This window comes from Tauraco erythrolophus, chromosome 27 (genome assembly GCF_009769465.1).
Source record: "Tauraco erythrolophus isolate bTauEry1 chromosome 27, bTauEry1.pri, whole genome shotgun sequence".
Taxonomy (NCBI): domain Eukaryota; kingdom Metazoa; phylum Chordata; class Aves; order Musophagiformes; family Musophagidae; genus Tauraco; species Tauraco erythrolophus.
This window is the reverse complement of record NC_141491.1, coordinates 5,551,967-5,577,314: the sequence shown is the minus strand read 5'-3', so window position 1 is coordinate 5,577,314 and position 25,348 is coordinate 5,551,967. Positions and strand designations below refer to the sequence as shown.

The window sequence follows — 25,348 nt, the reverse complement described above, 5'->3', positions numbered from 1 at the left end:
AGCGCGGCGGCCGCAGTCTCCGCCGCAGCGCGCTGCGAACCGGCGGCACCGGAGCGTCCGCCGCGGGCCCGGGCGGGCCCGGTCGAGCCGGACCGGGCTAAGCCGAGCCGAACCGGAGCGTTCCCGCCGTGCCCCGTCTCGTCCGGTACCGCGGGCCGCCGCGGCCCGCCCCGCCGCCGCCTCCTCAGGATGTCGGTGCCGGAGCCCGTCGGCGGCGAGGAGGTGAAGCAGGCCAAGGAGGTGGAGGACGCCGAGAAGTACTCCTTCATGGCCACCGTCACCAAGGCCCCCAAGAAGGTACCGGTACCGGCGGGGGCCGGCCCGGTTCGGGGGGAGCAGTCCCCGGTTCGGGGAGGGGGGGCTGGCCCGGTTCTGGGAAGAGCAGCCCCACGGGAAGCGGGAACCGGTCCAGTCTGGGGGGTGACTGGGAAGGTGGGGGCTGTCCCCATTCAGTGGAGGAGAGGGAAATCGGTACCGGGCTCGGAGGGGACCGGCACGGGGGCTGGGGGCGACTGGGAGCAAGCGTGGGGGGCGGAGGTGGCCGCACGGGGATGGTGGCCCAGTTTGGGGTGAAACGAGGAGGGATCGGGTAGTGGGGAGAGAGGGGTCTGTGCTGGGGCGCGGCCCCGGCCCGGCTGGGGGGTGCTGAGGCAGGTGGTGCCAGCAGCGGCCCGGTTCGGGGGGGCTGGGGCCCGCCTGGTGCAGCCCTGGGGAGGGGGGAGCTGGGGAGTGGAGCGGGGTCTGGGCGGTGGCACAGAGGGGTGCGGGGTCAGGGGGACCCCGGGCAGAGGAGGTGGGGGAGCGGGTCTGGGGACCCTGCGTGTGGGGAGCACGGTGGGTGCTGGGTGCGGGGGTGGGATGGAGGAGGGGGACCTGCTAAATAGGACGAGCCGGCAGCAGCGGCCCGGAGATCCCGCGGTAGGTCACTCTGAAGGGCGGCAGGAGGAAATTCGGAGTGTTGAACACTTTTAGTGTCGGGGGGTCTGTTGGAGGAGCACGTTTGGGCTTGAAGGAGCGACCGCCAGAGCAGCCCCTGGTGTTGAGCTCTCCAGAGTCACCTCTTTACCCTTTCATCCTTGAAGGCCTTCTTGCAGGAGCTCCTGAGATCTCCCGGTGCTGCTCCCCGCCGCCTGCGGTGCTCGCGTAACCCTTACGGGACATAGGGATGGCACCGTGGGCAGGCGAGCACTGGCCGTGCCACCGTGGCAGGGTGCAGGACCTCCAAAAACTTGGGTAACCAGCTTTTAGATGGGTGAGCTCATGAAGACGTTCGCTCCTGGCTTGGGTTGGACCTGCTGCGCTTGGTAATGTGCCGCTGAAATCCCGGTGCTGCCGGCGAGGTGGATTCGTGCTCCGTGCGCGGCACGGATTCGTGCAGCTGTGGCCGGAGGTCCCGGCTGTGCTGAACATCGTGTTCCCCCCGGGGCTGCCTCCGGCTGCCTCCGTGCTGGAAGCGAAGGCAGAGCAGCGGCAGTGAACGCGAACGTTCCCCTTCTTTGGGGGGGAACGTCCCTCTTGCCTGCTCCGGCCAGCGGTGGGATTAGGAAGCGTCTGACCCTCGTGCAGGGGCTGCCATCAGGTCGCTGTGTCCGAGGCATCGCTTCTCGGCCAGGCTCACGGCTGCTGCAGGGGAGCAGGAGTCCGGAGGCTCTCCCTGCACCCTGGCTCTTTATCCGGGATATGGACGTAGCCTGGAGGAAGGAGCAGAGGAATGCAGAGCCGGGATCTGCTTCCTCCAACTCAAGCTTGGGGATTGTTTTCACCTTTTTCGTTACCGTTGTCTTTCTCGAAGCTGGGGGGCTGACAGTGCGAGGCTGCAGCCGGCTGACCTGCGAGGGGAAAGCAAAGTACTCACCCTGAATCACCCCACGGGGCCAAAATACGCGTCGTAAAAAGAAATGCGGTGTATGCGTAAGGGGGGAATCGATCCAGCATCCTCAGAGGCGAAGTTTGCTCGACTCTCAGGGGGTGGTGGGACGTTGTATCCCCTGGAATTTGCTGCTGTACACACAGGCTCGTTGCACAGCGTGAGGAGCCACGGTCAGACCCTTTGCTGGCTGGGTGATGGTATTAGAGATGCCCAGAGCGACCCACAACATTTGGGACTGATAACATCAGCAGCCAGCGAGATCCTGGGGAGCTGAAGCTCGAGGAACGAGATGCTTCGGGCCGCTGTTTTCCTTGCCTGGCTAGTTGCCGCGAATAGCGCCGGCTGATAGCGCAGGCTTTGGCAGAAGGATAAAAGGACCGGGAAGGGAGAATTGCTCTCCTGAGATAAGGCGTTGAGCGTCCCCAGCTCGAATGCCTTCGAAGCAGGATCGCAATTAAACCATTAAAGCCATTAAACTTTCTGTTTCAATGCAAGTCGAAGTGACTTGTGTGCTCGCTGCCCCTGGAGCTCTCGGCGCAGTCAGAGGCCAGTGAAGATGATGGTTGAGAGAGGTGATTTACCAGCATCGAGGTAGGGGAAATTGCACCGAAGCGGTTCCCTCCGTGGGTTTTTAGGCTCCCTGAACTTTGCCGATGCGGTTGGTGTAAGGCTTTTGGAGATGGAGAGGGCGGGAATGTGGCCAAGCATAGCGCAGGCTCCGTCTCCTCCATGTGACCTGCCACTGAAGAGCTTTTCAAAGAGGAACCTGAACTGGTGCTGGCACTCAGGGAAGGTGCCAATGTGCAGTGGAAGAGCTGGCGTGAGCTCGCCGGCATCCCGTGCCCAGCTCGGACCTAGGGGAGCATCTGGGATGTAGCTGGAGGCACATCAGCCCCGCGGGTGCTGTGAAGAGGTCGGCGTTGGCAGGCTGCGTCGGGGGGCGACCCGGAGCGAGCCCGAGCGGCACAGCCAGCCCTGGGGATCGCTGACGTCTTTGTTCCCTCTCGTCAGTGATTTGTTTAAGGTGAAAAAGTGAAACAGCGGGAGGTAAGAGATTAAGAGATTAAATATGATCAACTCTGGATTTAAGTAGGAGCCGCCGCAGTTGCGGGGAGCGGAGCTGTCACCTTTCTGCAGAAATGGGGCGGTTTTCCCCCGGGAGCTGGGGTTGCCCGGCTCTGCCGACGCTCCTTTTTCGCTGCAGTTTGTGGGAAATCAGGCTGTCAGCAAAATAACGGCGGCTTGGGGCAGAGCGAAGTGGTTCTTTGGCGGGGAGCGGTTTAAAGGCAGAGGTGAGTGATGCTGAGCTTTCCACTTTCTCCAGTGTGTGCCTTGGTGTTGCTGGGGGCGAGGGTTTGGAAACGCTGAGGCTTGTGTCTTGCCCAGGTTAAGTGGATACAGGTGCGGGGATGAAGGCAGAGCTCAAGGGCACAGGTTGTGCTCTTCCAGATCCCTGTGTGCCATCACCGCTGTGTCTGGGCATCTGCTCTTCTGCCTCCCTGCTCTCCGTAGGTGCCCTTGAGAGCAGTTGCTGTCTGGATCCACGTCAGCCGGTCGGCGCAGCCTTAAACTCCGGGCCGAGTCGAGCCGTGGGTGCCCTCGAGCAGGCAAGGTGCATCGCCGTGCTTAGAGATGGGTGGCAAGGCAGAGAGGGGCTTGGCACGCGCCGTCCTCGTCCGTCACATCACCCGATCCTCGCGTGGGGCTCGCCGTCCCGGGGGCTCCTTCACACCTGGGTGCCGCCAGACAGACAGACGGACGCTCTGCAGGCAGATCTGCTTACTCATGCAGCGTGCCCGGAGCGCGGGACAGGCGAAAGCCTCGGATTTGCTTTCAGGGAGGTGAACTACACGACACCTCGGTGCCCCAGGACACCGAGCGAGCCCGTGGCCGGTGTGTTTGGGTTGGTGCTGTGCCCCTGCGGATGCCGGCGCCGGAGGAATCCCGCTGAGGCTGTGCGGCGGGGAATGCTAATGCAGAGCACTGCAGCTTTGCAGTGGTAGCGAGCCAGAGCTGCGTGCTGGCTGGCACGGGGGTGGCTGGAGATGGGAGCAGGGGGAGGCTGGGGAGAGGGGGATGGAGCCCAGGGGAAGCTGCCGTCCCCTGGGGAGAGCTGGGCGCCTTCTCCAGAGCATCGTTTCTGCTGCTGCTTTTTGCTGTTGGCTGCAGAGCTGCTCTCCTGCGGCCCGAGCGGTGTCTGACCTTGCTGCAGTCTGCTGCTTCCCTGCCCAGAGCCGGGTTTTCTGCCCCGTTTTTCCCAGTCCCGAGTCGTTTTGGGTCCCTGCAGCTCTGCCAGGCCGGGTGCTAATAAAGCACCTTCTCCTTTGGTCTGTCAGAGCGACAAGACTCTCCTTGTTTGTACCGACAGTGCTCCTGGAGTCGCTCGTTTTTCCTCTTTCTTAATTTCATCCCCTAGACTGGCTGCTCGTAAATCCTCCCCTGCCTTTGTGTGCTTGTCCAGGGCAGCGGCCGCCACCTCCTCTCCTGGTCGTTTAGCCAGACGCCGGGCACTCGACTGTCCTTGCTTCCTTGCCCAAATCCTCTCTTCTTTTGCCTTCTCGCTCTCCTCTCCCTGCAGTTTCTCCTTCTCTAATGAGATGCCTGGGCTGGGATGAGCTGAACGGCTCATCCTACTCTGTATGGAGCACCTGGGGTGGGTCTGGCCTTCCTTGGGGTGTAGGAAAACCCAAATAAGTGCACGTGTCGCTGTGGTTAGATGGTCACAGGCTGAGCTGGTCATACCCTGACCCGTGGTGAGAGCAAACCACGAGGATGTTTTGAATGGAGGTGATTTACTGGGGGCTGGGAGCAGACAGCTCGCTGGTCGTGCCGTATTAAATGACAGAATCGTAATTGTTTCTGTAATAAGTCACTCTTGGGTCCTTCTCATCACTTTGGCTTTTTGGAGGGTCTCGCTGCTGTCCAGAGGGGAGGCTTGTCCTTGTGACCCAGCACTCCTGCAAGGCCAGAAGATATTTCAGTTGTTGAACTGTAGAGCAGGAGGAAAAGAGATTTTTGGGATCTGATGGACACAAGCCATCTTCAAAGTGACACGCCAGGCTGTGTGGCTTTTACTTCTCCGTTCTCCTCCGGCAGTCCCGTGAGGTAGGCTGGGTTTCCATGCTGATGTCTGGCCTTTGGAGATGGGAAAGGAGTTGGATGTTCATTCTCCCCGGTCTTCAGAAGCATTTCTTGTCATTTTTTTAATGGTGTGGGTGTGGGGGCCACCCACCTGAGCAGCACTGGTTCTCCTGCCAGCCCCACTGTGCTTGGTGGGAGCCTCCTTCCCGTGTGAGCAGCCAGGCCTGGAGCATGGGAAGTGCACTGGTGTGAGAAGCGCCGTGTTTTCTTTAAGCCTTTCCCAAAACGTGAGATTATCTTCTACTAGCTACCAGCCTACCACAATACTTTCTTTGGGACCTGAACAGTTTTCTCCATGCTTTCCAGCCCGTACAAACGTTGGAGCCTGCTCCTGTGCTCCCTGCTGGAGTTTGAGGCTGGGTTTTTTGCTCTGGAAACCAGCTCTTTGAGGCCGGGTTGGAGTCGATCCTTTCGGATAACCAACTGGCTTGACACAGGGCTTTGCCCGTGAGGATCGTGTCCTCGTCGCTCCTCCAAGGAGCTGGCGAGTGCTTCATCCCAGGTGTTTGAGCAGGGGGAGGTGTGGGACTCGGCTGGAGAGATTTTGCTGGTGCTTGGCTGCGTCTTTTATCATCAGGAGTTTCCTGCGGGCGACGTTCACGTTTGCAGAGGGCTTGTTGCGTTTCCTGCTGAGCCCTTTGATCAGGGCTGCTTATCTGGGGACTCTGACTCACCTTCACTCAGCAGATGGTGGTGACGTTTAAGGTGACTGTCCCAGGGCCTGCTGCTGGTCCCGTGGAGCTGCTGGTGCAGAGGACCTTGTGCTAACGCTTCTGCAGTGCGTGACTCCTCCTTGTCTCAATGGGACCGTGGGCTGGATCAATGAGGGGCTGGGGCTGCTGCAGGAGGGTTGGGGAGTCCCACCAAGGAGGAGCATCTTGTTACCATCTCAGCAGGGTTTGCTGCAGCTCCTTATTGAAGCTCTGGGGACTTGGCCACCCTCAGCAGCACCTCAGCCTGGTCTGCACCGTACCCGTCCAACCTTGGGCTAAGCATCGTCTTGCCACGCTGCCGCGGCGTGGTTAACCCTCGGCGTGGGGAACGGGCACTCAAGGGCATCTTTGGTTGATGGTCCAAAGGGAAAGCTGCCACTTAGGGTGTTTTTTTTCTTTTGAGCAGCCGGTCTCCCTGCCTCTGAGAACGCGGGGTGCGGAAGCCGGGGCTATTCATGCCTTCGGGAGGCTGCCCCGGCTGCCCTGTCGCATTGGGCTGCTTGAACTGTGAATTTTAATTACGCTTCGGGATCAATACGGTGGCCTTGGTAACGAGCTTATTGCTGCTGCAGAATCTGTTTGCTTCAGGTTGGTGACAGCCAAAGAACTTAGGTGGCCGAGGACATGATGTTCCAGCTCGTCGAACAGACCGCATTGTAATTCGGGTGAGGCTCCCGCGGTCCTCGGAGGTGGGTACAGCTTCCCCTTGGCTGCCTCCCGCGGACCTGGAGTTGGCTGGCAGGACCCGTTCGTGCCTGGCAGAGCAGCTGCTGTAATTCAGGAGCCGAGATTTGGATGGGGGTTGTGGGAGCTGGGTTTATCTGCAAGGTGTGGGCGTAGGGAATAGCTCCTTCCAGCCTTCTGCAGGGAGGGAGGAGGTAGGCAGCCTGGAAAGGAAGTTCCTCGGGGCTTTGCCGTGCTGAAATTCACGTTTTGGTTTCCTCCTTCCAGATGGCCTGGGGTGAGGTTCGACCTGCGCCTGCTGTTTTCTGTCTCTCCTCCTTTCGCCTCCCTGCAGGGAGCCCCGAATATCGCACATTCTTGCACCGTTGGGAGAGGCTTGCATCCAACCTGGGCATGTTTTGGAGCGAGAACATCTGGCAGATCCCTGTTGACCTTGGAGCCATCAGCCTCGTGCAGGCAGCGCAGCCTGCGTCTCCCCACACTAACCAACCTCTTCCAACCCCTTCTCCAAATATTCTCCGAGCTTGCCGTCCCCACTTCTCATCCCTCCCGTGTCACTTAAAAGAAAGGAGCTTAATGGAATCAACCCTGCTTGCAGGAAAGGGTCAGCTTCGCTCCGACATGAGGAGTCAGTGTCCAGGAGGGTGATGTTTGTCCATCCTGATAGCGATTCCTCTGAGTCCTGAGCAACGAACAGCCTGAGCTGAAGCCTGAGGTTTCTCTCCTGCCTTCCCTCTAATCTAATCCATCAAAACCAAAGTCTTTTCCAGGGCTGGAAATAGATTATATTGGTAAATGAGAAATGGGCAGCTCTAGTGGAGATTCCACTGCGAGGGGCTTGTGGGGATCAGCCAGGGTAGGGGGCATGGGGAGGATGTGTTCCCAATTTTCCAGTTGCACAGCTGTGTTTCCCAACTCTGAGATGTTGCACACAGGCTGCTCCTGTTTCGATGCTGCTCCTGCCGGGCGTTTTCCCTTGGAGCTGTGGCGTAGGGATGGAGGGTCTTCGACAAGTAGCTGGAGCCTCGCCTGGGTGGTGGTGGTGGTTGTACTGGTCTCTTGGAAAGACCGAATGAGGTCTTGAAATGCTGGAGTTCTGCAAGCAGGTTCTGGGGGAGAAAGGAGGCAAGTGGGGGAGCGGGGCTGCTCCCCCAAAACACAGGGGTTGCTTTAGTGTTGCAGAGGAGAGGTTTGGGGGTTTCAGTTTGGTTTTTTGGGGGGGCTAACCCTCACTTCAGGCTGTATGGTGGAGCTGAACGAGCCCTCTGACACCTCTTCCCAGTGATCCCTTGGTCTTGTACAGCTGTGGTTGCAGAGGAGTCTTCTCGTTAATTTAGAAATCGATGCTGATTAAAGATGATTCCCTATCAGCCATGACACACGAACGTGTTTCCATGGGCTTCCAGCTCCAAAGCAGGCGGCCACCCTGCTCGAGGCCGTTAGTCCTCCGTTTGCCCCACAAGCCAACATGATTTAACCCCCGGTGCTGCCCGTGCAGTGCTCCCAGCAAGGAAACTCCCATTAACACCAGTTATCCTATTGCCCAAACACTCGGTGTGCCACAGGCTGGGGGGGTGCCCCGCAGATGATTCTGTAGGTGAAGAGTCTGGGATGCCCGAGTTCTTGGGGTTAACTCTTGGAATGTGATGGAAGTTCACTGCCCTCAGAGGTCCCCGGGATCGGACTTTTGCTGTTCCTGCTGCAAGGAGATATCCCTCTGTGTTACAGCCCGGAGCGAGCCTTTCCCTCGATTCCTGGAGTCCAAGGACTCGATGCCTTATCTGCTGGCGGAGAGCTTTCCGGCTGCTCTCTCCGGAGGCAGCACACCTTTGACCTCAAGGTGTTTATGAGGCAGTCGTTATTCCCAGTTACTATTTAACAGCTGGGCACTCAAAATCCCATTTATTTTATTTAATCCTGCCTTCTGTTTATTTTTCCTTTAACTAACATTTACGGTGATTCTCCTGATGGCTGAAATCTTGCGGTGGTTTCCAGCCTATTAACCTTTGGAACGGGCCTCTTTCCTGGTGCTGCTTCTTCTTTCCCGAGTTTTGGGATGCATGTGAAAGTCCTTAATTCTCCTCTTGTACTCACGGAAACTTCTTTTTGTTTGTTTTTTTTTTTTTCTTTTTTTCCCCAGTGCTTTACCCAACCAGCCCTTCTCTGCCAGGGAAAGATGGAGGCTGGTATCAGGGCTTGGCCAGTTTACTTTGCCAGGACCTCAGTGCCTTTTATTTCCTTGTCGGGAACGGTGTAAAGGTTTCCAGGCAGAGATTTGGCTGCAGTTCCTGCTCAGGGAGTCAGCAGGGAGAGTGCCGGGCAGGTCTTTGCCTCTCCAGGGAGAAAAACCTGCCCTGTGAACCCTCTGGAAGCTAGAGGTACGAATCCAAGCGGCACTGAATTCGGCACTGATCGTGCTCCGATCCGCAAAGCGGAGCAGCACCCTTGGGCGACTCTTCCCAGCTCTGTTGTCCAAACGAAGCACTTTGAGGTTTCTTCTAAAGGTTTGGGTTGGGGAGACTTCTCCATCAGGAGAAAGTCCTCCTGTTGCAAAGGCCACGCCTGGAGCAGAGCAGGTCCTATTCTTCCATAGAACTTCTCCAGCCAAGGTTGTGCCACTTCTAGCTCTCCCCAGAGCCTGTGGTGCTCTGCCAGTGGGTGTGGAGGATCAGAAGGTGCCAGCTGAGCACCCAGCTGCTGACCCGCTCCTCCAGTGTCCCTGCAGCGCGGTGGGGCTGAAGCCTTGGGCATCACTAATGAACCCCCCCATGCCTACACCTGGCCTCGTGCTCTGACTGGGATGTCTGTTGCTGCTGAGCTGATTTGAACTGGAAATCTGGTTGTCCCATGAGCTTGGCCACAGCTTTGTGTGAATTCGTGCAGCTGCTCGTCATCTAGGTGTGTGCCGGCTCACTTGGCCAGAGCTCGGAGGGGCTAAAGTGGGATGGTTTATGAATCACGTAGCCAAATCCACCTCAAAAACCTCCCCTTGCTGGTGGTGAGGACCACCAGTGGTTGGGGGGTGAGGACGGTGAGTGGTCAGAGTGGGAGCCATGCTGATCCCAATGCCCCCATCCCTCTGCTCCGAGTACCTCATTTTTCCTTTCCTTCAATCCTATGGGACGCTGTGGTCTATCCTCCAGGGCTGGATAACCTCACGGGAGAGGAACTGTAAAAACATCCATATCTGCCTTCCTGATTTCCACCCCAAAAATACGCGTGTCCTATCGGGTCGTGGAGCAGGAGCTGTGTCCTGCCATGTGCCAGAGGCTGCTGTGGGTTCCCTGCCCCGTGGCTAGACGCTGTCCTGTGGGAACGGGGGCTTGGCTCTCCCAGCCTGGAGGCAGAGCAGAGGGGGTCTGCCAAGTCCTCTAAACAAACCGAGCGTCCTGGCACGGCCATGCTCGCCAGTTCCCCCGGCCGCGCCGCGGCGGGACTGCTGCCAGCCCCGGGGCCAGCGCCGGGGAGAGACATGGGAACCTGCGGTGAGTGGTGTGGGGCAGCTTCGGTCCCTTGTCCCAGCGAGGGCAAACGTGGCAGGAGGCTGTGGGTGGCTTTGGGGAGGGCTCTTTTCTTCTGCTGAGGAAGTTTGGGGTCCCCAGGACCCGGGTGGTTGCAGGAGCAGAGCCCAGAAGAGTTTTGTCCCTTCTCTGGGGAGGTGGCGTAAGAAAAGCTGCTGCTCGTCTCTTCTTTTTGATCTAGAATAGAAGACAAGCCTCATGCTGGTTATTTTATTTTATTTTAATTTTTTTTCCTCTGCTGATGCGTGGCTGAAGAGACCTCAGCCCCTGGGGTGCCCCTTCCCTCCCTCGCTGCCGCGTGGACTGAACGCGACGACTCGCTTCTGCAAATAAGTGGATTAAAACAACTGTCGTTTAGAAACACCTGAACTCATCGCTGGGGCAGGACCTGGCTCCTCGGGAGACACCAGTTACGACTTCCCAGGAGGAAACGATGCTGGAGAAAGGGTTTTTCTGCAGATAACAAATCCTTGGCGTTTGAAGGTGTCCATCTCCAGGTCTGTGAAACTCAGCCCTGGTACAAGCTGCTGATCACGTCTTGGGTGCAGGTGGGGCTGGTGAGGAGGATGAGTGCTGATTGCAGCTGTGAAGCATTTCTAGTCTGGCTGAATTTCCAGGAAGGACAAAGAAATGGTGAACTTAAAAGACAAGTCATGTCAGGGCTGCTTTAGCAGCGTGGGCAACTGGCAGTGCCCTCCCAGCCTCTGCCAGAGAGTTTTTCTTGGGGAGAGGAGATTAAATAAGGGGAACTGGCTGCCCTGAGTAGTCCTGATCTCTGCTGCTGGCTTTCTGCAGTGAAAGGAAAGGTCCCAGGACCATGGATCCTTCCAGGCTTTCTCCTGGGAGGGCAGAAGTGGGTTACAGAGACTTTTTATTTTGCTTTCCAGGGGGGTTGTGTTGCAGCAAGAACGTGCTCTGCTCTGATTTTGCTGTTTCTCCCCGGGCGACTGCGCTGTGTCGTCACGTCCGTGGACGTGGTGGAGGAAACTTAGGAGGCCGGAGGGTTTTGGGTGGTTCACTGCTCCCTCCTTATCTTGGATTGATGTGCAGAGCCTGCTCTGGTACCCACCCCCCGGTTACTCTAGGACAGAAGTGGCTGTAAGGGCACTTTTCTTAACACCAGCGTGGATGTGTCATCACTCACATCGTCCCTAATGAAAAATACTCATTAAAAAAGGGTTGCTAAGGCAAACCTGGTGGTGGTTAAAATGGGGAGCCTGGAGCTGTTCCCCAGCACGTGTCCTTTCCCCCACGGAGCCAGCGCCTCGGTGAACGGGATCAGCGTGCGGCCCCGGGGGTGGCTGTGAGTCGGTGGATACTTTCCCAATTCTCCTTCTTCTTCCACAACCTGCTCTGCCGCTGTCCCCCGAGGCTGCGGGATGCGACCGGGGATGCGTAGCACGGCGAAGGAGCTCGAGCATCCTCTCAGGAGCCATTCTGGGGATGGAAAGGGTTTGAAAATTAGAAACAAGTGGGGTTGTCTTGTGTGAGACGGACGTGCCTGGCCCCTCTGTGCCCGAGGTAAATCCAGCTGGATTTACAAAGTCCTCTGCAGCTCCGAGGTGGGGGGAACTTCTCAGTAAGCTCAAAAAGCTGCTCTGTAGCCTGACTGCTGGGAAAAAAACGTGGGATAAACCATGGAGGATGGCACACCCAGCAGTCACGAGCTGCCAGTCCGTTTAGATGGTGGCAGCCCAGATCTCCAATCTGTTTGCCCTTCCTATGGTGTAATAATTAAACAAACGAGGCTGGATGTGCTGGGGCCCCGTGTGCTGCTGCGCTCAGGACTGCCCGCCCGACGTGCCCACCTAGGGGCAGGTACTTCATTAACATGGGAGAGGCTCGTTGAAGCTGGTGGTTGAGCTTCACGGTGGTTTTGGGCCGCACCGGGCAGTGCAGCCAGATGAGGTGCCTGGTGTTTGCCTTGGGAGGACCCGGGGGTCCCTGACACCTCGTTTAACTCTTTTTGGGATGTGGTGCTGTATCAGTGAGGATGGTGCTCCCTCACCTCCTGCCCAGCCAGACCTGGCACCTGGAGGGGTGGTTTGGGCTGAAAACGAGTGGGCTGTTGTTGGGAAGAGTCGGATCTGCGTGGGAACGGGCACGGTCGTGCCAGGTTTCGCAAGGGGAGAAAATGTACTTCTGGCTTGGCAGGTGTGACTGGGAGCAGGCAGCGTTCAGCATTGCTTTGTGAAAACTTGGCAGGAGATGTCGGATCCTGGTGTTTTCCTACAGGGCATTTCCCAAAAAAACCTCTGCTATACCAAGCAAGGAGCTGCTCATTTGGCACAGGGCTCCATCAGGACCCCGGCTCCATAGAATCATAGAGTCATGGAATGGTTGGGGTTGGAAGGGACCTCAAAGATCATCTAGTTCCAACCCCCCTGCCATGGGCAGGGACACCCTCCACTACACCAGGTTGCCCAAAGCCTCATCCAACCTGGCCTGGAACACTTCCAGGGATGGGGCAGCCACAACTGCTCTGGGTGACCTGGTCTAGTGCCTCAGCACCCTCAGAGGGAAAAATTTCTTCCTTAGATCCCATCGAAATCTCCCCTCTTCCAGTTTAAAGCCATTGCCCCGTGTCCTGTCACTATTTCCCATCCCCTTCTGTAAAGGGAGAGCGATGCTGGAAAACACCCCGGCTCTGTTCTGTGCAGGAAATCAGTGCTGTGTTGTTTTACCTCCTTGGTCATGAATCGCTGGGATGAAAAAATATTTCCCTTGCTCTTAAACCTTTGTGCTCCACCCAGTTGGAAAAGCCACTTCCAGCAGGATAAAGTTTGGGATGTGATTCGTGATCGTGCTCTCCGTAGCCCGATGGTCCCGAGCCCAGTCCCCTCTCGCTTCGGTCAGCCACAGCCGACTCATCCGCAGCCCCCGGCCAGGAATGCCATTCATCCAAATTCCCACGACAAGATGAGGGATTACGGGATTTTCTCCGTCGCCTTAATGCAGCCGGAGAACCCGGCACGTGGAAGGGAACGCAGCCGACGGTCACGCACGTCGGCTCGGTCGCTTCGCCTGACCACAGCACCCGCCGTCCTCCCTCATCTTCCTCCCGGCTGGTTGCCGGACGCTGCGTTAGTTTGCCGGGCTTGGAGGGGGTTTGATGTGCCAAGGGGAAGCTGCGTGCCACGTTTGATGATAATTTTAGACAGGGCAGATTTTGCTAAGCTGCGGAGTTCGGATGAGCTCCGGTAAAGCCACCGCGGGGATTACTGTGGTTAATTCAGCACTTGGTTTCTTTAGTTGTGGTTTTTTAATTTTTTTTTTTTTCCCCTCTTGGATTCAAACCTTGCGTTTCTAGGACTGCTGTTTCTCCTAAAAAAGTGGGACTGTGCCTTGGAGCTGGCTCAGTGCCCATGGCCGGTTCTCCAAAGGGGATCCGGTAGATGCCGCTTGTCCTGGTGGTGTGGGGATGGTGTGGAGCCGGGAAGCACAGCAGCCCTCCATCCCCACCTCTCCTCCCGTCGCATCCCAAATGAGCTTTGCTCCAAGAGACCATCCAGGCAGCACATTTCACTGCAGGGAAGTGCCCTGGCCCAGGGTATCTGTGTCCTGGATGCTGTAAGCAAGGACAGACACCCACTGTGCCCTGGGCTGGAGCAGCAAAGCCTGGGCTATCTGTTTTTTTTTTTTCCCCCTTCTGGCTTCACCTCTTCCCTGGAAACCTTTCCCTGAGATGGAGAAAATTCCTCAGCTGACACTTTAAGTGATTTTAATGCTAGCAGCTCTTCTGTGGGGCACATTTACACCCTCTGGTTTGACGAGTTGCCAGAGGAAGAGGTGGGTGCGAAGGGCTGGAATTGTTGCTGTTCTGAAATTGCTGATTTTAAAAATTTGTTTCCCCCCCCCACCCTGGAAACGCCCGCGAGCGATGCGCCAGCACAGAGGTGGCACCAGCCTTTCTCAGTCTGTCCGAGGAAGATTGATCCAAGCAACAGACCTTGAACAAATTCCAGTAATGTCATCCCTTGGTTGGGAAATAGCTGTGCCTGCCAGCTCCAGCCCTGCACCCTGAGGATGCTGCTGTGACCTGCCTGGTGTTGCTTGCTAGAACTGCTTCTGCACCTCCTGTCTCTCGGTACCGGCTCTCCTGACGGTGCTGTAGGTTGCATGATGCCCTCCAGTTCCTCCCTCTGCACCAAACGACCTAAACCGGTTCCAAAACCAAACCTGCAAACTCCATTTAGCGTTCCCATTCCTTCTGGGAATGCGGTTAGCTTCAGCATCACCTGGGCATCTGCTGGGGAGTGTGGTCTGGGAAGCAGATACCAGTTGTAACGTATCCAGTACAGAGGAGCTGTCTAAATAGCAGCAGCAGCACCCGCAAGAGTGCCTGGGATGCTTGCTTGGGTGCGATGGTGGACTTGATCTGGTGCTGGTCCATTCCTGGAGGGGATGCTGGAGTCACCTCCACCGCCCCACATCACCCCACATGTCCTCCCTTAGAGCAGTGGGTTTCACATCCCTCTTTCCCCTCCTGAGCAGGGCAGCAACGTGGCTTTTGGCCCCTTGGCTGAGTTTCTCCGGGAACCGTGGCTCCGTTTCACAGCCCAAATAGCTGTACTAGTGCTGCAGACACCCCGGACTATGCAGATTCCTCCTTTCCAGGATGGATCATCTCAACTAAATAGTTTCATTCTTCTCCCTTTGAAGGCTGTTTCCCACATCAAAGCTTTTGGAGCGCTTTTGGGATGGAAAACCCCTCCTTGAGGCCACTGTGGCCTGTCTCTTCCCATCAACTTCATTTCTTCAGGACTCTTCTCGAGGTCTCCTGGGTCTGTGGGGATGTTTTGTTAATCCTGCTCCCTGCAATGATGTCTCATCTCTGTTAAGTGGCAAAATTAAATCCTGCAGCGACGGGATCAGAGGGAAGAGGCCACGCCGGGGCTCTTTGTCAGGGTCTCCTGCATGGCAGCGTGCCGGGGAGGGGGGCATCAGGCTGGATTCGCTGCTGCTTTTCCTAATTCCCTTTCATCTCCGTTGTCTCGCTCTTGCAGAAGCAGCAATAAGGCTTTTTTGCTGGCTGGTCATATGGGATAGTTTGGGGCCATTTTTCCTCTACTTTTGACCCAACACACTTGAATTTGATGAGCTGGTGGTAGGTGCTGGAGCCTTGAGTTGCTTCTGGCCGAGAGAGGAAGGAGGGGTGGCTCTTTTAGGGCTTCTCTTACAGTGGAAACATCTCTAAGGCAGAGGAGACCGAAAGGCAACACAATGTCAACTCCTTTTTGTTGAAATGTTCTCTCTTGATGAGTTGTTTTTTTTCCTCCCTGCTTTTAGCGTTGGTTTTGGAAGGATGCGCCGTTGTTTTTAACCTGAGGGATGCTCTGCTCCTGGGGAAGAGCCTGGAGGCACCAAGGATCTGAGTTTCTGCTGGGATCACCCCAGCTTTCTTGCTGCTGTGCTTTTGGGCAGAAATTGGTGGAGACTGGTTGGGGTTGGAGCAGGGGCTCTGCCTGCACAGGGCTTGTCTGGAGGGCTGCAGGGTGTTTGTGTCTGACTTTCTTGGAGGAGCCTCAGGGAGCAGAGATGGGCTAAAGGGGATGTTTCAAGGCTTGCTGGGTTCTTTTTTTCATGTTCAGGTGTTAGGTGTAAAATCTGCTTTGACCTTCTGGTGACAGAGATGATCAGGCAGAGGAAAGGGTTCAATTTTGGGCATCTGTAGCCATAGTTCTGTCTCATTTCTGTGACTACAGCAGTTAAGGTGGAGTGAAGGAAGCCACGGGTCCGTATGGCCTGGAAAGATGGGATGCAGTAAGGAGCACCTGCTGATTTAGCACTTCTCTTTCTTTGCGTTTTCAGCAAATCCAATTTGCAGATGACATGCAGGAGTTCACCAAGTTCCCAACCAAGACGGGCCGTCGGTCCTTGTCCCGCTCCATCTCGCAGTCTTCCACCGACAGCTACAGCTCTGGTAGGTGCTGGGCTCCTTGTCCATGCCTGGTCCTCTCCCAAACCTGGCATTGGTGCCGCTGTGAACATGCTGCTCACACCGTGTGTCAGGATGCTCCGTGCTGCTGTGTTGTACTTGGATGTGGAGGGGATAGTTCTAGGGGTTCCTGAAGCTCAGGCATTGATTACCAGTTGATAGCCCAGTTAGTTCTGGGTTGTTTTAGGGAGCAAGAGTGCAAAATTCCTTCTGGACATTGATTTTCATCATGAAACTTGTAGTTTGAGCCATGAGTGTGTACAAGTGTGAAAGGTGGGGAGCAAAATGGAGCAGAAACGTGAAGGGTAGGAGGTCCCGGGGTAACGTAGGTCCCTCTCCTGGCTTTAGCTGCCTCCTACACAGACAGCTCTGATGACGAGGTGTCCCCCCGAGAGAAACAACAAACCAACTCCAAAGGCAGCAGCAATTTCTGCGTGAAGAACATCAAGCAGGCCGAGTTTGGGCGCCGGGAGATCGAGATCGCTGAACAAGGTGAGAGTGGAGCGTGGGGTTCGTGGGGCTTGTGGCTGGGTGCGGTGTTCTTCAGAGACCAGGAGCTGAGCCATGGCAACTCCCACACTTGTGCTACAGCCTCAGATATCCTGTCTTTACCCTCCAAGTCACCAGATGATGTGAGGAAGAGCTAGACGTGACAGCAAGCGTTAATGATGCGTGGCATCCATGTTCTAACAGCGGCAGGGCTGTTGTGGAGTTTCATGTTCTGGTGGCTTTGGATGAGAAACCTCAATGGGCGAGGATCTTGCAACGCCTTCCGAGACATGAAAACTGACAGTCCCAACCCCTTCCCCTGGGGCTTGTGGGAAGCTGAGTTACCATTTCCAGTGGGGTGATTGGGTAACTTTGCTTTCGGGCTCCTTTTACACACATGCTGCCAAAGCCTTAGCAGGAGAAGATACAGGCACATTTAGAGCAGCTTCCCTGAGATGTGGCAGCACTGTTTTCATCTTTAGCTGCTTCTTCTTGATGCTGTTCTGCTGCAGGGCTGGAGACTGTCCTGAGCTGGGGCACATCGGATGCCTTCCTTGGGCAGTGCCTATCCCAGACCTCTCTCGTGTGGCCAAATGACACTGGTTTTGGTCCTGTTTTGGGCAGACCTGCCTGGCCAGGGATGAGGAGTTTTTCTCCCTGGCTGCATAATGACTATATCAAAAATTTGTGGGGCTGGATGTAGCCCGGGGAAGCCCGGAAAGGAGAGCAGGTCTGGCAGAGAGGGGCCTCTCTGGACTGAGCCATCGTTAAAACCTCTCTCTTCCTTTTGCAGACATGTCTGCTCTGATTTCACTCAGGAAACGAGCTCAAGGGGAGAAGCCTTTGGCTGGAGCTAAAATCGTGGGCTGTACCCACATTACAGCACAGACTGCGGTGAGTGGCTTCTTATTTGGGGCATCTGGGGTAGGAGAGACCATTTTTTCCCTGGGGAGGAAATTCTCTTAAGTTTCCCAGCCTTGGGCAATCGGAGGGGGCACCTTCACTTTTCTGGAAATGTCTTGGAGAGGTTCTGCTGCCCACATTTCCCCAGGGCAGCGTTTGCTGGAGCCAATCTCCAGTCAGTTCCTCGCTGCCCGTTGCACAAGGATGTGCTTGGAGCCCTGTGCCATGCTGCTGTGCTCGTGCCCATCACCGCTGCCCCGGGCTCACCCCGCTGTCTCGCAGGTGCTGATCGAGACGCTGTGCGCGCTGGGAGCGCAGTGCCGCTGGTCTGCCTGTAACATCTATTCCACCCAGAACGAAGTGGCAGCTGCCTTGGCAGAAGCTGGTGAGTACAGCGGAGCGTAGGGATGCAGGGTGCGTCCAGCCCCTCCTGGCCCTGCAGCCTTGTCCCAGTCGGGCCAGTTTAAGGAATGATTTGGACCACGTATCTTTTAGGGAGGGATAAACAGGTCTGATCCTGTTGTGGGCTGCGGTTTGATCTCTGCACGGCCCCTTGGCCCTCCTGCCTGTGGTTTTCCTGAGTCGGCCAAGCAGGAGAGAGCTCTGCCAAACTCAGCGGATGCCAAGGATGCTCCTCTTCTTCTAGGTGTTGCCGTGTTTGCCTGGAAGGGGGAGTCGGAGGATGACTTCTGGTGGTGCATTGACCGCTGTGTTAACGTAGATGGCTGGCAGGCCAACATGGTAATGAGCCTTCTTCCAGCCCTTCCTCTTCCTCCGTGGAGCGGTCACTGGGTGCTCCCCACCCTTCCCTCCCTGGGGCTGCCTGGGCACCTGCTGGTGTTGCAAAAAAAGCCTCTGAGCCCCCTGGAGAACGGCAGCTGGCACTGGGTTGGGGGCCACCGTGGGTGTTGTGGGAGCTGCAGAGACAGTGTCCTGAGTTGGTACAGCCCAGTGGTGTGGGAGCATCTCCTGCCAGAACTGCCAGCGAGTTGAGAAACCACGAGACCTCTTTTTCCCCCAGGGTCAGCCCTAGTGGAGCTGCCCCAACCGATCCTCTCCCGACACAGGTCCCATCCACCCTCTCCCAAAGAGCGAGGGGTCTCTGCAGGGGACCTTTCCCTTGCTGAAAGCAGATGACGCCTCTCGCTGCCTTGCTGCATGGTCCGTGGTCACTAATGATGCGATAGCATGTGTCAGTGGGCCGTGACAGCTCCCGCAGCCTTTCCTCTTGACTGTTTGCTTTCAGGGCATTCAATGTTGTGGCATCCTTCTGATCTCAGCCTGTTTAGTTAGTGCTGCCTGTGGTCACGTTTCCAGGCTGCAGAGCAATAGCAGGGGCAGAAAACCCCATTAGGATCCATCAGCTCCACACAGGGGGTAAGAAATCCTCTATGTTTTGGAGGAGACCCCGAGTTGCTGGCAACTAGGGGAACCCAGGAGTCCTGGCCCCCAGGCCTCTGCCTGAACAGCCCTCCACCAGTGCCTGAAGATGCTCTGCATCTCTTTTTCCCTGTCCTGTCACCAGCGAGTGCTTTTCCCAGTGAAAGGCCTGGCTGCTCCATGTTCTTCCTTTGCCTGTTCTCTAGATCCTGGATGATGGTGGGGACCTGACCCATTGGGTCTATAAGAAATACCCCAACGTATTCAAGAAGATCCGAGGGATTGTGGAGGAGAGCGTGACTGGCGTGCACAGGTAGGAGGTTTGGGAAAGCTGATCTGGAGACCTCCTGTTGGGTTGCTGCTCTCTGCTCTGACCTGCCTTTGTCCTCTTCCAGGCTGTACCAGCTCTCCAAGGCCGGGAAGCTGTGTGTCCCAGCCATGAACGTGAACGACTCCGTTACCAAACAGAAATTTGACAACCTGTATTGCTGCCGGGAATCCATCCTGGACGGGTGAGTCCAGCCTTTCTCCCGAGAGGTCGGGCTCTTTGCTGCTTTGCCCTTGCCGTGTGTTTGCAGGACCTGGTTTTGGGGGCTCTCACAGCGGAGCGCTGCCCTGTGCCGTCAGCGGTGTGCGCTTGACTAATCCCAACACAGGTCTCTCTCTGTCCCCCAGCCTGAAGAGGACCACAGATGTGATGTTTGGAGGGAAGCAAGTGGTGGTTTGTGGTTATGGGGAGGTGAGTTTTGCAAGCGGCAGTCGGTGGAGCTGTGAGTCAGCCTCCCCCCGAGCCATCCTTCCCCTGAGCTCAGCGTCCTGCTTCTTCCCTGTGCAAAGACCACGTGCCCTTGGTAGCAGAGTAGATCGAACCTGGTGAGCGATTACCAGGGAAATCTTGCTAGAACCTGCTGGGAGGCTGGAGAACAGGCGTCAGGCTTCCCAGTTTGCCAGCAGATTAGCTGGGCTGCAAATACAACAGTTGCTGGGAACGCTGGCCTGAATTATAACTACCCATGAGTGCTCCCATCTGCTGTCCCTGGACAGAGTTCAGCATCCAGCCCGGCTGTCACCAGGCCTGCGAGGCGGAGGGGCAGGCTGCAGCTCGCTGGTGGATAATGTTCTGGCAGAGGGGAATCATATCACAAACTTGTAAATGATTCTGCCCTGGAAGAGCACGGAGCCGGGAGCTGACACCTTCCCTCCATCTGTGCGCTGTCTGCGTGGGTGTTTATCTTCCCGCGCTGCGAAGCACCCGGCAGTAGCTGCAAATGCTCTTCCCAGCAGGAACACTCTTACTAATTTATTTAGACACCAGTGGAGCCCAGCTCTGCTCGACCAAGAGGCTGCGCTGGCTCTCACCCAGGCGCTCCGGGGTGGCGTCTGAATCTCCAGCCATGGGTTGTGCTGGGAGTTGTAGTCTCCAGGGCCTGTCCTGAGTTGTACTGGACTTCTTCAAAACAAGGGACTCCTTCTACCCACACTGGTTTCCCCTTTGGATGTGGGTTGGAGTCCCCGTTTGCCTTGCCTGGCTGTTTTCAGTAGACCTGCTGTCACAGCTGGTGATAAGCAAGGGTGTCTCTGGAGATGTTTCTTGCCTGGCAGCATCTTGCTGGTCAGAAAATGGGACTGAGCATGGGTACGTGCAGATTAGCTGGGTGTTAGTGTGGGTAAGTGGTGTGGAGAACCAGACTTTAGTTTATTTTGTAGGGAGGAGAGGGATAGAGCCAGAGATCCTGTTTACAGGAGCTCTGCTTTCCCTCATGCTGATACGGAGAGCGTGGGATGGAGGATCTGTCCCCTGATCAGTGCAGGACAGCTCTGAATCCCAGAGAAACCATTTGGTTTAAAGGGAAGCGAGTGCTCGTCCAGGCTGGCTTTCATCTCCTCTTGGAGGAGGGCTCAGAAGGGCTCCTGCGATGCTGGGGGCTGCGCAGGCTGCAAGCGTGTTGGGTTTGGAACGCTCATGCCATCTGGTAGCCATGCTGGAGGGCTGGTGGCCTTGGAGGGGGAGCTGGGCTTGCGGCAGAAGCGTCACTCTCCAGGTACATTGCTGAGCTGCCCCTGGCATCGGGCAGATGGCCGGGATGAGGGTCTCCCAGCCTGGGATGCGCTCGGGCTGTTTCAGGGAAGGGATTGTAGCGCTCGGCGTGCCCCACGTTCAGCTTCGCGCTGATGCTTTGCCTCGGCAGGTGGGCAAGGGATGCTGCGCCGCTCTGAAAGCCCTGGGAGCCATCGTCTACGTCACGGAGATCGACCCCATCTGCGCTCTCCAAGCTTGGTAAGATGTTACCTGCTGCTTGCGAGCATCTCTTCGTCTGTTCTCCGGCCTCCTTTTAAAAGAGGGTGAGGTGCTCATCCTGAGACCCTGAGAGATGCCAAAACAGAGCCAGGAGGATCTATGGCTCATCTTGGAGAATATAGATCTCGTTGGGGTGTGATGGGGAAGGGCTGAGGCAGCTTTCAGGGCTGTGGGGTGCCAGGCGGTGGGCACCTGCACCAGCTGGCTTGGGAAGGCCGCTCGAGGGTTCATGCAGGGCTGGCTGAATGCTCCATTTATCTCCTGACTCCTTTTATGAGAGCAGGTTTGATGCTGTCTCCTTTGCACAGCCCTTTCTCATGCATCTGGCATCCCTGGAGTGTGGAAGGATAGCCTGGCTGCTGCGTGAGAAATTCAGAGCTGCTGCAGCAGTACAGCACTGAGATCCCTCCTGGTCTGGGGCAGAGAGGGAACAGACTTCTCCTCCTCATTGTGGTCCCTCTCCCCCTTTTTTGCTAGCATGGACGGATTTCGGGTGGTGAAGCTGAGCGAAGTAATCCGTCAGGTGGATGTCGTCATCACCTGCACAGGTAGGGATGGAGAAGGTCACGGTGAGCCTTGGAGCAGGCTGAGAAGGAGCAGATGTTCCCAAGTGGGTGTCTCGGGGGCTCTGGGGGAGCTGGGGTTGGAGGACGCTTTGCTGCCACGCACCACTAATTTTGCAAGAGCCATAGCTGTGCTCTGGCAAGAGCTTTTCCTCCTACCCCCGCAGTCTGCTGTTTGACCACGGTCCTCCTCAGCCCCTGGGAGGAAGGACATCACAGCCATGTGTCCCCAGAGGTATTCTGGGGTCTCCTAAAGCCTGGTTAATTCATGGGACCAAAGATGAGCGCTCATCTCGTGCATGTCTCTTGTCACAGCCAGGAGGGCTCTCATTCTGGTTGAAGTTCATCTGGTGTTGCCCCAAGCTGAGCTTTTCTGACCCAAGTGCAGGGAGGAGAAATCAGGGTTTGTATTTCCATTGCCTTGGGTTCACCTGAGCCCTCTCTGCAGGAAACAAGAACGTGGTGACCAGAGAACACCTGGATCGGATGAAGAACAGCTGCATCGTGTGCAACATGGGCCACTCCAACACCGAGATCGATGTGGTGAGTCCATCTGTGGCCTCAAAGGCTGTGTCTGCCCCACCATCCTCTCTCCATGACTCCAGCCTCTTCCTCCTGCTCTTGCAGACCAGCCTCCGGACCCCAGAGCTGACCTGGGAGCGGGTCCGCTCCCAAGTGGACCATATCATCTGGCCGGACGGGAAGCGGGTGGTGTTGCTGGCCGAGGTGCGCCGAGAGCTGTGCCACGACGTTGCTTTGGGCCTCCGTTGGGAAATCACTGAAATCCGAGTTTTTAACGGAGATTTAAGCAGGTGGAAAGGTGCTGGGACACCTCGTGCCTAGGAGGAGGTTCAGAGCTCAGGAAAGGGTTTTCCAATTCTTTTTTTTTCTTTTCCTTTTCCCGAGGCAGGGGAGGTGTCACGTACCGCGTGCAGCCGCAGAGGTGCCATCTGGCTCCGTTCTTCCGAGCCGGCAGCCATCCCTACCAGCCAAACGCCGTCTGCTGCTGGCTTTGGCAGGGTTTCCCAGGCAGCAAACTGGTTGGGTGTCTCCTCTTCCTGCTTGAGCTCCCCTGGCAGTGGGAGGGACTGGTTCTTTCTAGGGACCACAAAATTGCCCTGCCGTAAAGCTTAAGGGTTAGAGTGGAACCTGTGAGGCAGAGTTTGAACACTCTGGTCACGCAGGTGACCCCTGAAATCACCGCGCTGTGGTTTTCCCTTGTCCCAGGGAGGGGTTAGAGGTGAATCCTGTCTCAAGACACAGTTTGGTTTGGCTCTGGGGACAAGTTCAGCTCTCTGCAAACTCCTCCTGCTGTCTCCTAGGGCCGTCTTCTCAACCTGAGCTGCTCCACGGTTCCCACCTTCGTTCTCTCCATCACAGCCACCACTCAGGTTCGTATGCTGCAGAGCCGAGGCGCGAGGGGTGGGGGATGCTCTGGGGCCTGACACGAGCCTCGGAGTGGGAATGGTTTGGAAGAAGCTGGGAACAGGCAGTGGGATGGGTGCTTGGGATCACACTGGTGCCAGAGATACCGTAGCCACCACCTCTTGACTGGGATGCAGTTGATGATGGTGTGAACTTACTACTTGGTTACAGCTGGGAGAGAGCTTTTAAATGAGCCAGGCTTTGTGGCAGAGCTCCTGCTGTGCTCGGAGCCGCTGGAGAGTTCCTCTTGCACAGGTTTAAGCTCTTACCTCAAAGCAAGGCTTTGCTTTGTCTTTGGACTCGATTTCTACATTGCTAAAACATGCAACCCCCCTGAGATCACTTTTGGGGATCTAGAGGTCAGTGTTTAAAATGTTCCCCAGCTCAGCTGGGCGGACACGGCTCGTGTTTTGCGCTGTTTGTTGTGACTCTGCCTTTCCAAGAAAAACGAGGATTAAATTTAGCTCCGCTCTGCGATCCGCAGTCGGTGCTGGCTGGGCTGGCGATGGGAGAAACGCGGAGGGGACTGATGGCTGTGATGGTGGGGGAGGACAGCCACGCTGTGGGCGAGGGGCTCGCTTATCCTCGTGCCTGTCAGTCCGAACTGGTGAGCACTGGGGCCGCGTTCTGGCCCTGGCTCTCGGCTGCGTGGCCCCGGGCTTGAGGGAGCTGCAGTTTTATTTCTGCTGAAGGAGCAGCCGTGGTTCTTGGAGTGATGCCGACAGCTTAAAACGAGCAGTCTCTTCATTTCCACGTGACGCTGCAGCCATATGGTTTGAAGAGAATTAGAGCTGCTCCCCTCTCCTCCATCCTCATTTTCTGTTTTTTCCTGGGACGTTAAGCCCAGATCCTGCAAACAAGCTGGGTGACATCTCCGATCTCCCTGGTCCTCCCCCAGTGGCAGTGGGATTATCCCACCCAAAGAGGGATGTACCCTCAGGTGGAAGCTTTTCCTTCAAGGCATTTTAGAAGTGGTGTCCCCCACCCTGCTGAGGCTCCCAAACCCTCATCCCTGCTCCATTGCGAGTGCCCAGCGCTGCCTGGCTTGGTGACTGTCCCTGTGATCTCTGCAGGCTCTGGCTTTGATTGAGCTTTACAACGCTCCCGAGGGCCGTTACAAACAGGACGTGTACCTGCTGCCCAAGAAGATGGGTGAGTGAAGGGAACCCAGACTGACTCATCCCCCGGACAGCTGTGGGCCAGCGGTGTGGGATGGAAGGAGAAACTCACACCTGGGCTGGACAAAACTTCCCTGGAGAGGATGAGTTGAAGGAAGCCATCAGAGGCAGCAAACTTTGAAACGCTTGCAGGTCGTTAGATTTGTTTTCCTTAACGTTCCGAGTGGAGCAGGCATCCTTCAGGCTTCTTGCTCCGAGGCTTTTCATGCAACCCCTGTGCCTTTCAGTGCAATCCAGCCCCGCTCAGCTCCGGGGCTTGGGCTCAGCTCTGCTGGAGACTTACTGGACGGTGAATCCGTGGTGCTGGATGGCACGGACTCCCTGGCCAGACCCAGCATATGGCCCTTTTCCTGCCATAGGATGAGTCCCTACATCATCTCCTTGATGGGACAGCGTAGTGGGGGACATGCACCCCCTGATCCCCTCTTTCTCCCTTCCCAGACGAGTACGTCGCCAGCTTGCACCTGCCTTCCTTCGACGCCCACCTGACCGAACTGACGGACGATCAGGCGAAATACCTGGGACTCAACAAAAATGGGCCTTTCAAACCCAATTACTACAGGTCAGTGCTGGCCGGGGCAGGGAGCCGCTGTCTCCCCACCCAGTGGGTGCTGTTGGGGGCATCTGCGTGCGCTGGGACAGCATCAGGTCCCGGGGGGTTCGGTGACCGCTCTGCAGATGGGAGCAGTGTCCCCAGCACCCACAGCCTCACTGTCCTCTCTCTTCTCTTCTAGATACTGACGGACCATACCCATGAAGGACCAGACCACACAAGGCAACATTAGAGAGATTATTTTTAAAGATCATTTTATTTTGGTTTAACTTTTTTTTTTTAAAAAAAACCCAACAACAAAGCAACCTGTTTTTACATTTATCAGTGTGATTTTAAGGTCACTCTTTCCCCCCCCCCCCCACCTCTCAATTTTACCCTTTTATGTGATCACATCTCTGTCTGATCTTGGCAGACGACCTGGGATTTGCTTCCTGCTTTCATGTGGCTGAAGCCGCTGGTGGCTCCCAGCCCTGGCTCCCAGAGAGGGTTTCCCTTTCCCGGTGTGCCAAGGGCAATCATTCCTGCAGCCATTTATTTTCTTTTTTCACCTTTCCAGCCCGTGTTAGCCTCGGCCGGGATCCCTGCAGATACGGAGATGCTGTTCTACCTTGTCTTATGTTTCTTTCTTTGTGTGGATTATCTGCAACTTCTAAATTGCCTTAAAGAGCCCAGTTTTAGCTGCTAGATCAAT

At 56.4% G+C, this 25,348-nt stretch overlaps 1 protein-coding gene across 2 annotated transcripts; it reads left to right on the top strand.

The window, feature by feature from the left end:
• The first annotated feature begins 189 nt into the window (after positions 1-189).
• Positions 190-24,974, top strand: AHCYL1 (adenosylhomocysteinase like 1). 2 transcript variants are annotated; one of them, XM_086627160.1, is made up of 17 exons: positions 190-297; positions 15,741-15,852; positions 16,216-16,359; positions 17,150-17,250; positions 17,542-17,644; positions 17,906-18,000; positions 18,846-18,952; positions 19,035-19,151; positions 19,315-19,378; positions 20,829-20,917; positions 21,416-21,486; positions 21,950-22,044; positions 22,129-22,227; positions 22,824-22,892; positions 24,000-24,078; positions 24,546-24,666; positions 24,839-24,974. In XM_086627160.1, exons 1-17 carry the CDS (start codon positions 190-192, stop codon positions 24,843-24,845), a joined length of 1,581 nt encoding a protein of 526 aa, XP_086483286.1. In that variant the 3' UTR covers positions 24,846-24,974. The 2 variants fall into 2 exon arrangements, with proteins under 2 accessions (XP_086483286.1, XP_086483287.1); XM_086627161.1 differs by lacking the exon at positions 16,216-16,359 and having other exon boundaries at positions 231-297.
• The last annotated feature ends 374 nt before the right edge of the window (positions 24,975-25,348 follow it).

What these genes read in the sequence shown, in the direction of transcription:
- AHCYL1 (XM_086627160.1), top strand. Translation starts at nt 190, where the DNA reads ATGTCGGTGCCGGAGCCCGTCGGCGGCGAGGAGGTGAAGCAGGCCAAG. An exon ending in AGCTGCCTTGGCAGAAGCTG is followed by an intron (nt 17,645 to 17,905) that starts GTGAGTACAGCG and finishes CTCTTCTTCTAG; the next exon opens with GTGTTGCCGTGTTTGCCTGG. An exon ending in TGGTTTGTGGTTATGGGGAG is followed by an intron (nt 19,379 to 20,828) that starts GTGAGTTTTGCA and finishes TTGCCTCGGCAG; the next exon opens with GTGGGCAAGGGATGCTGCGC.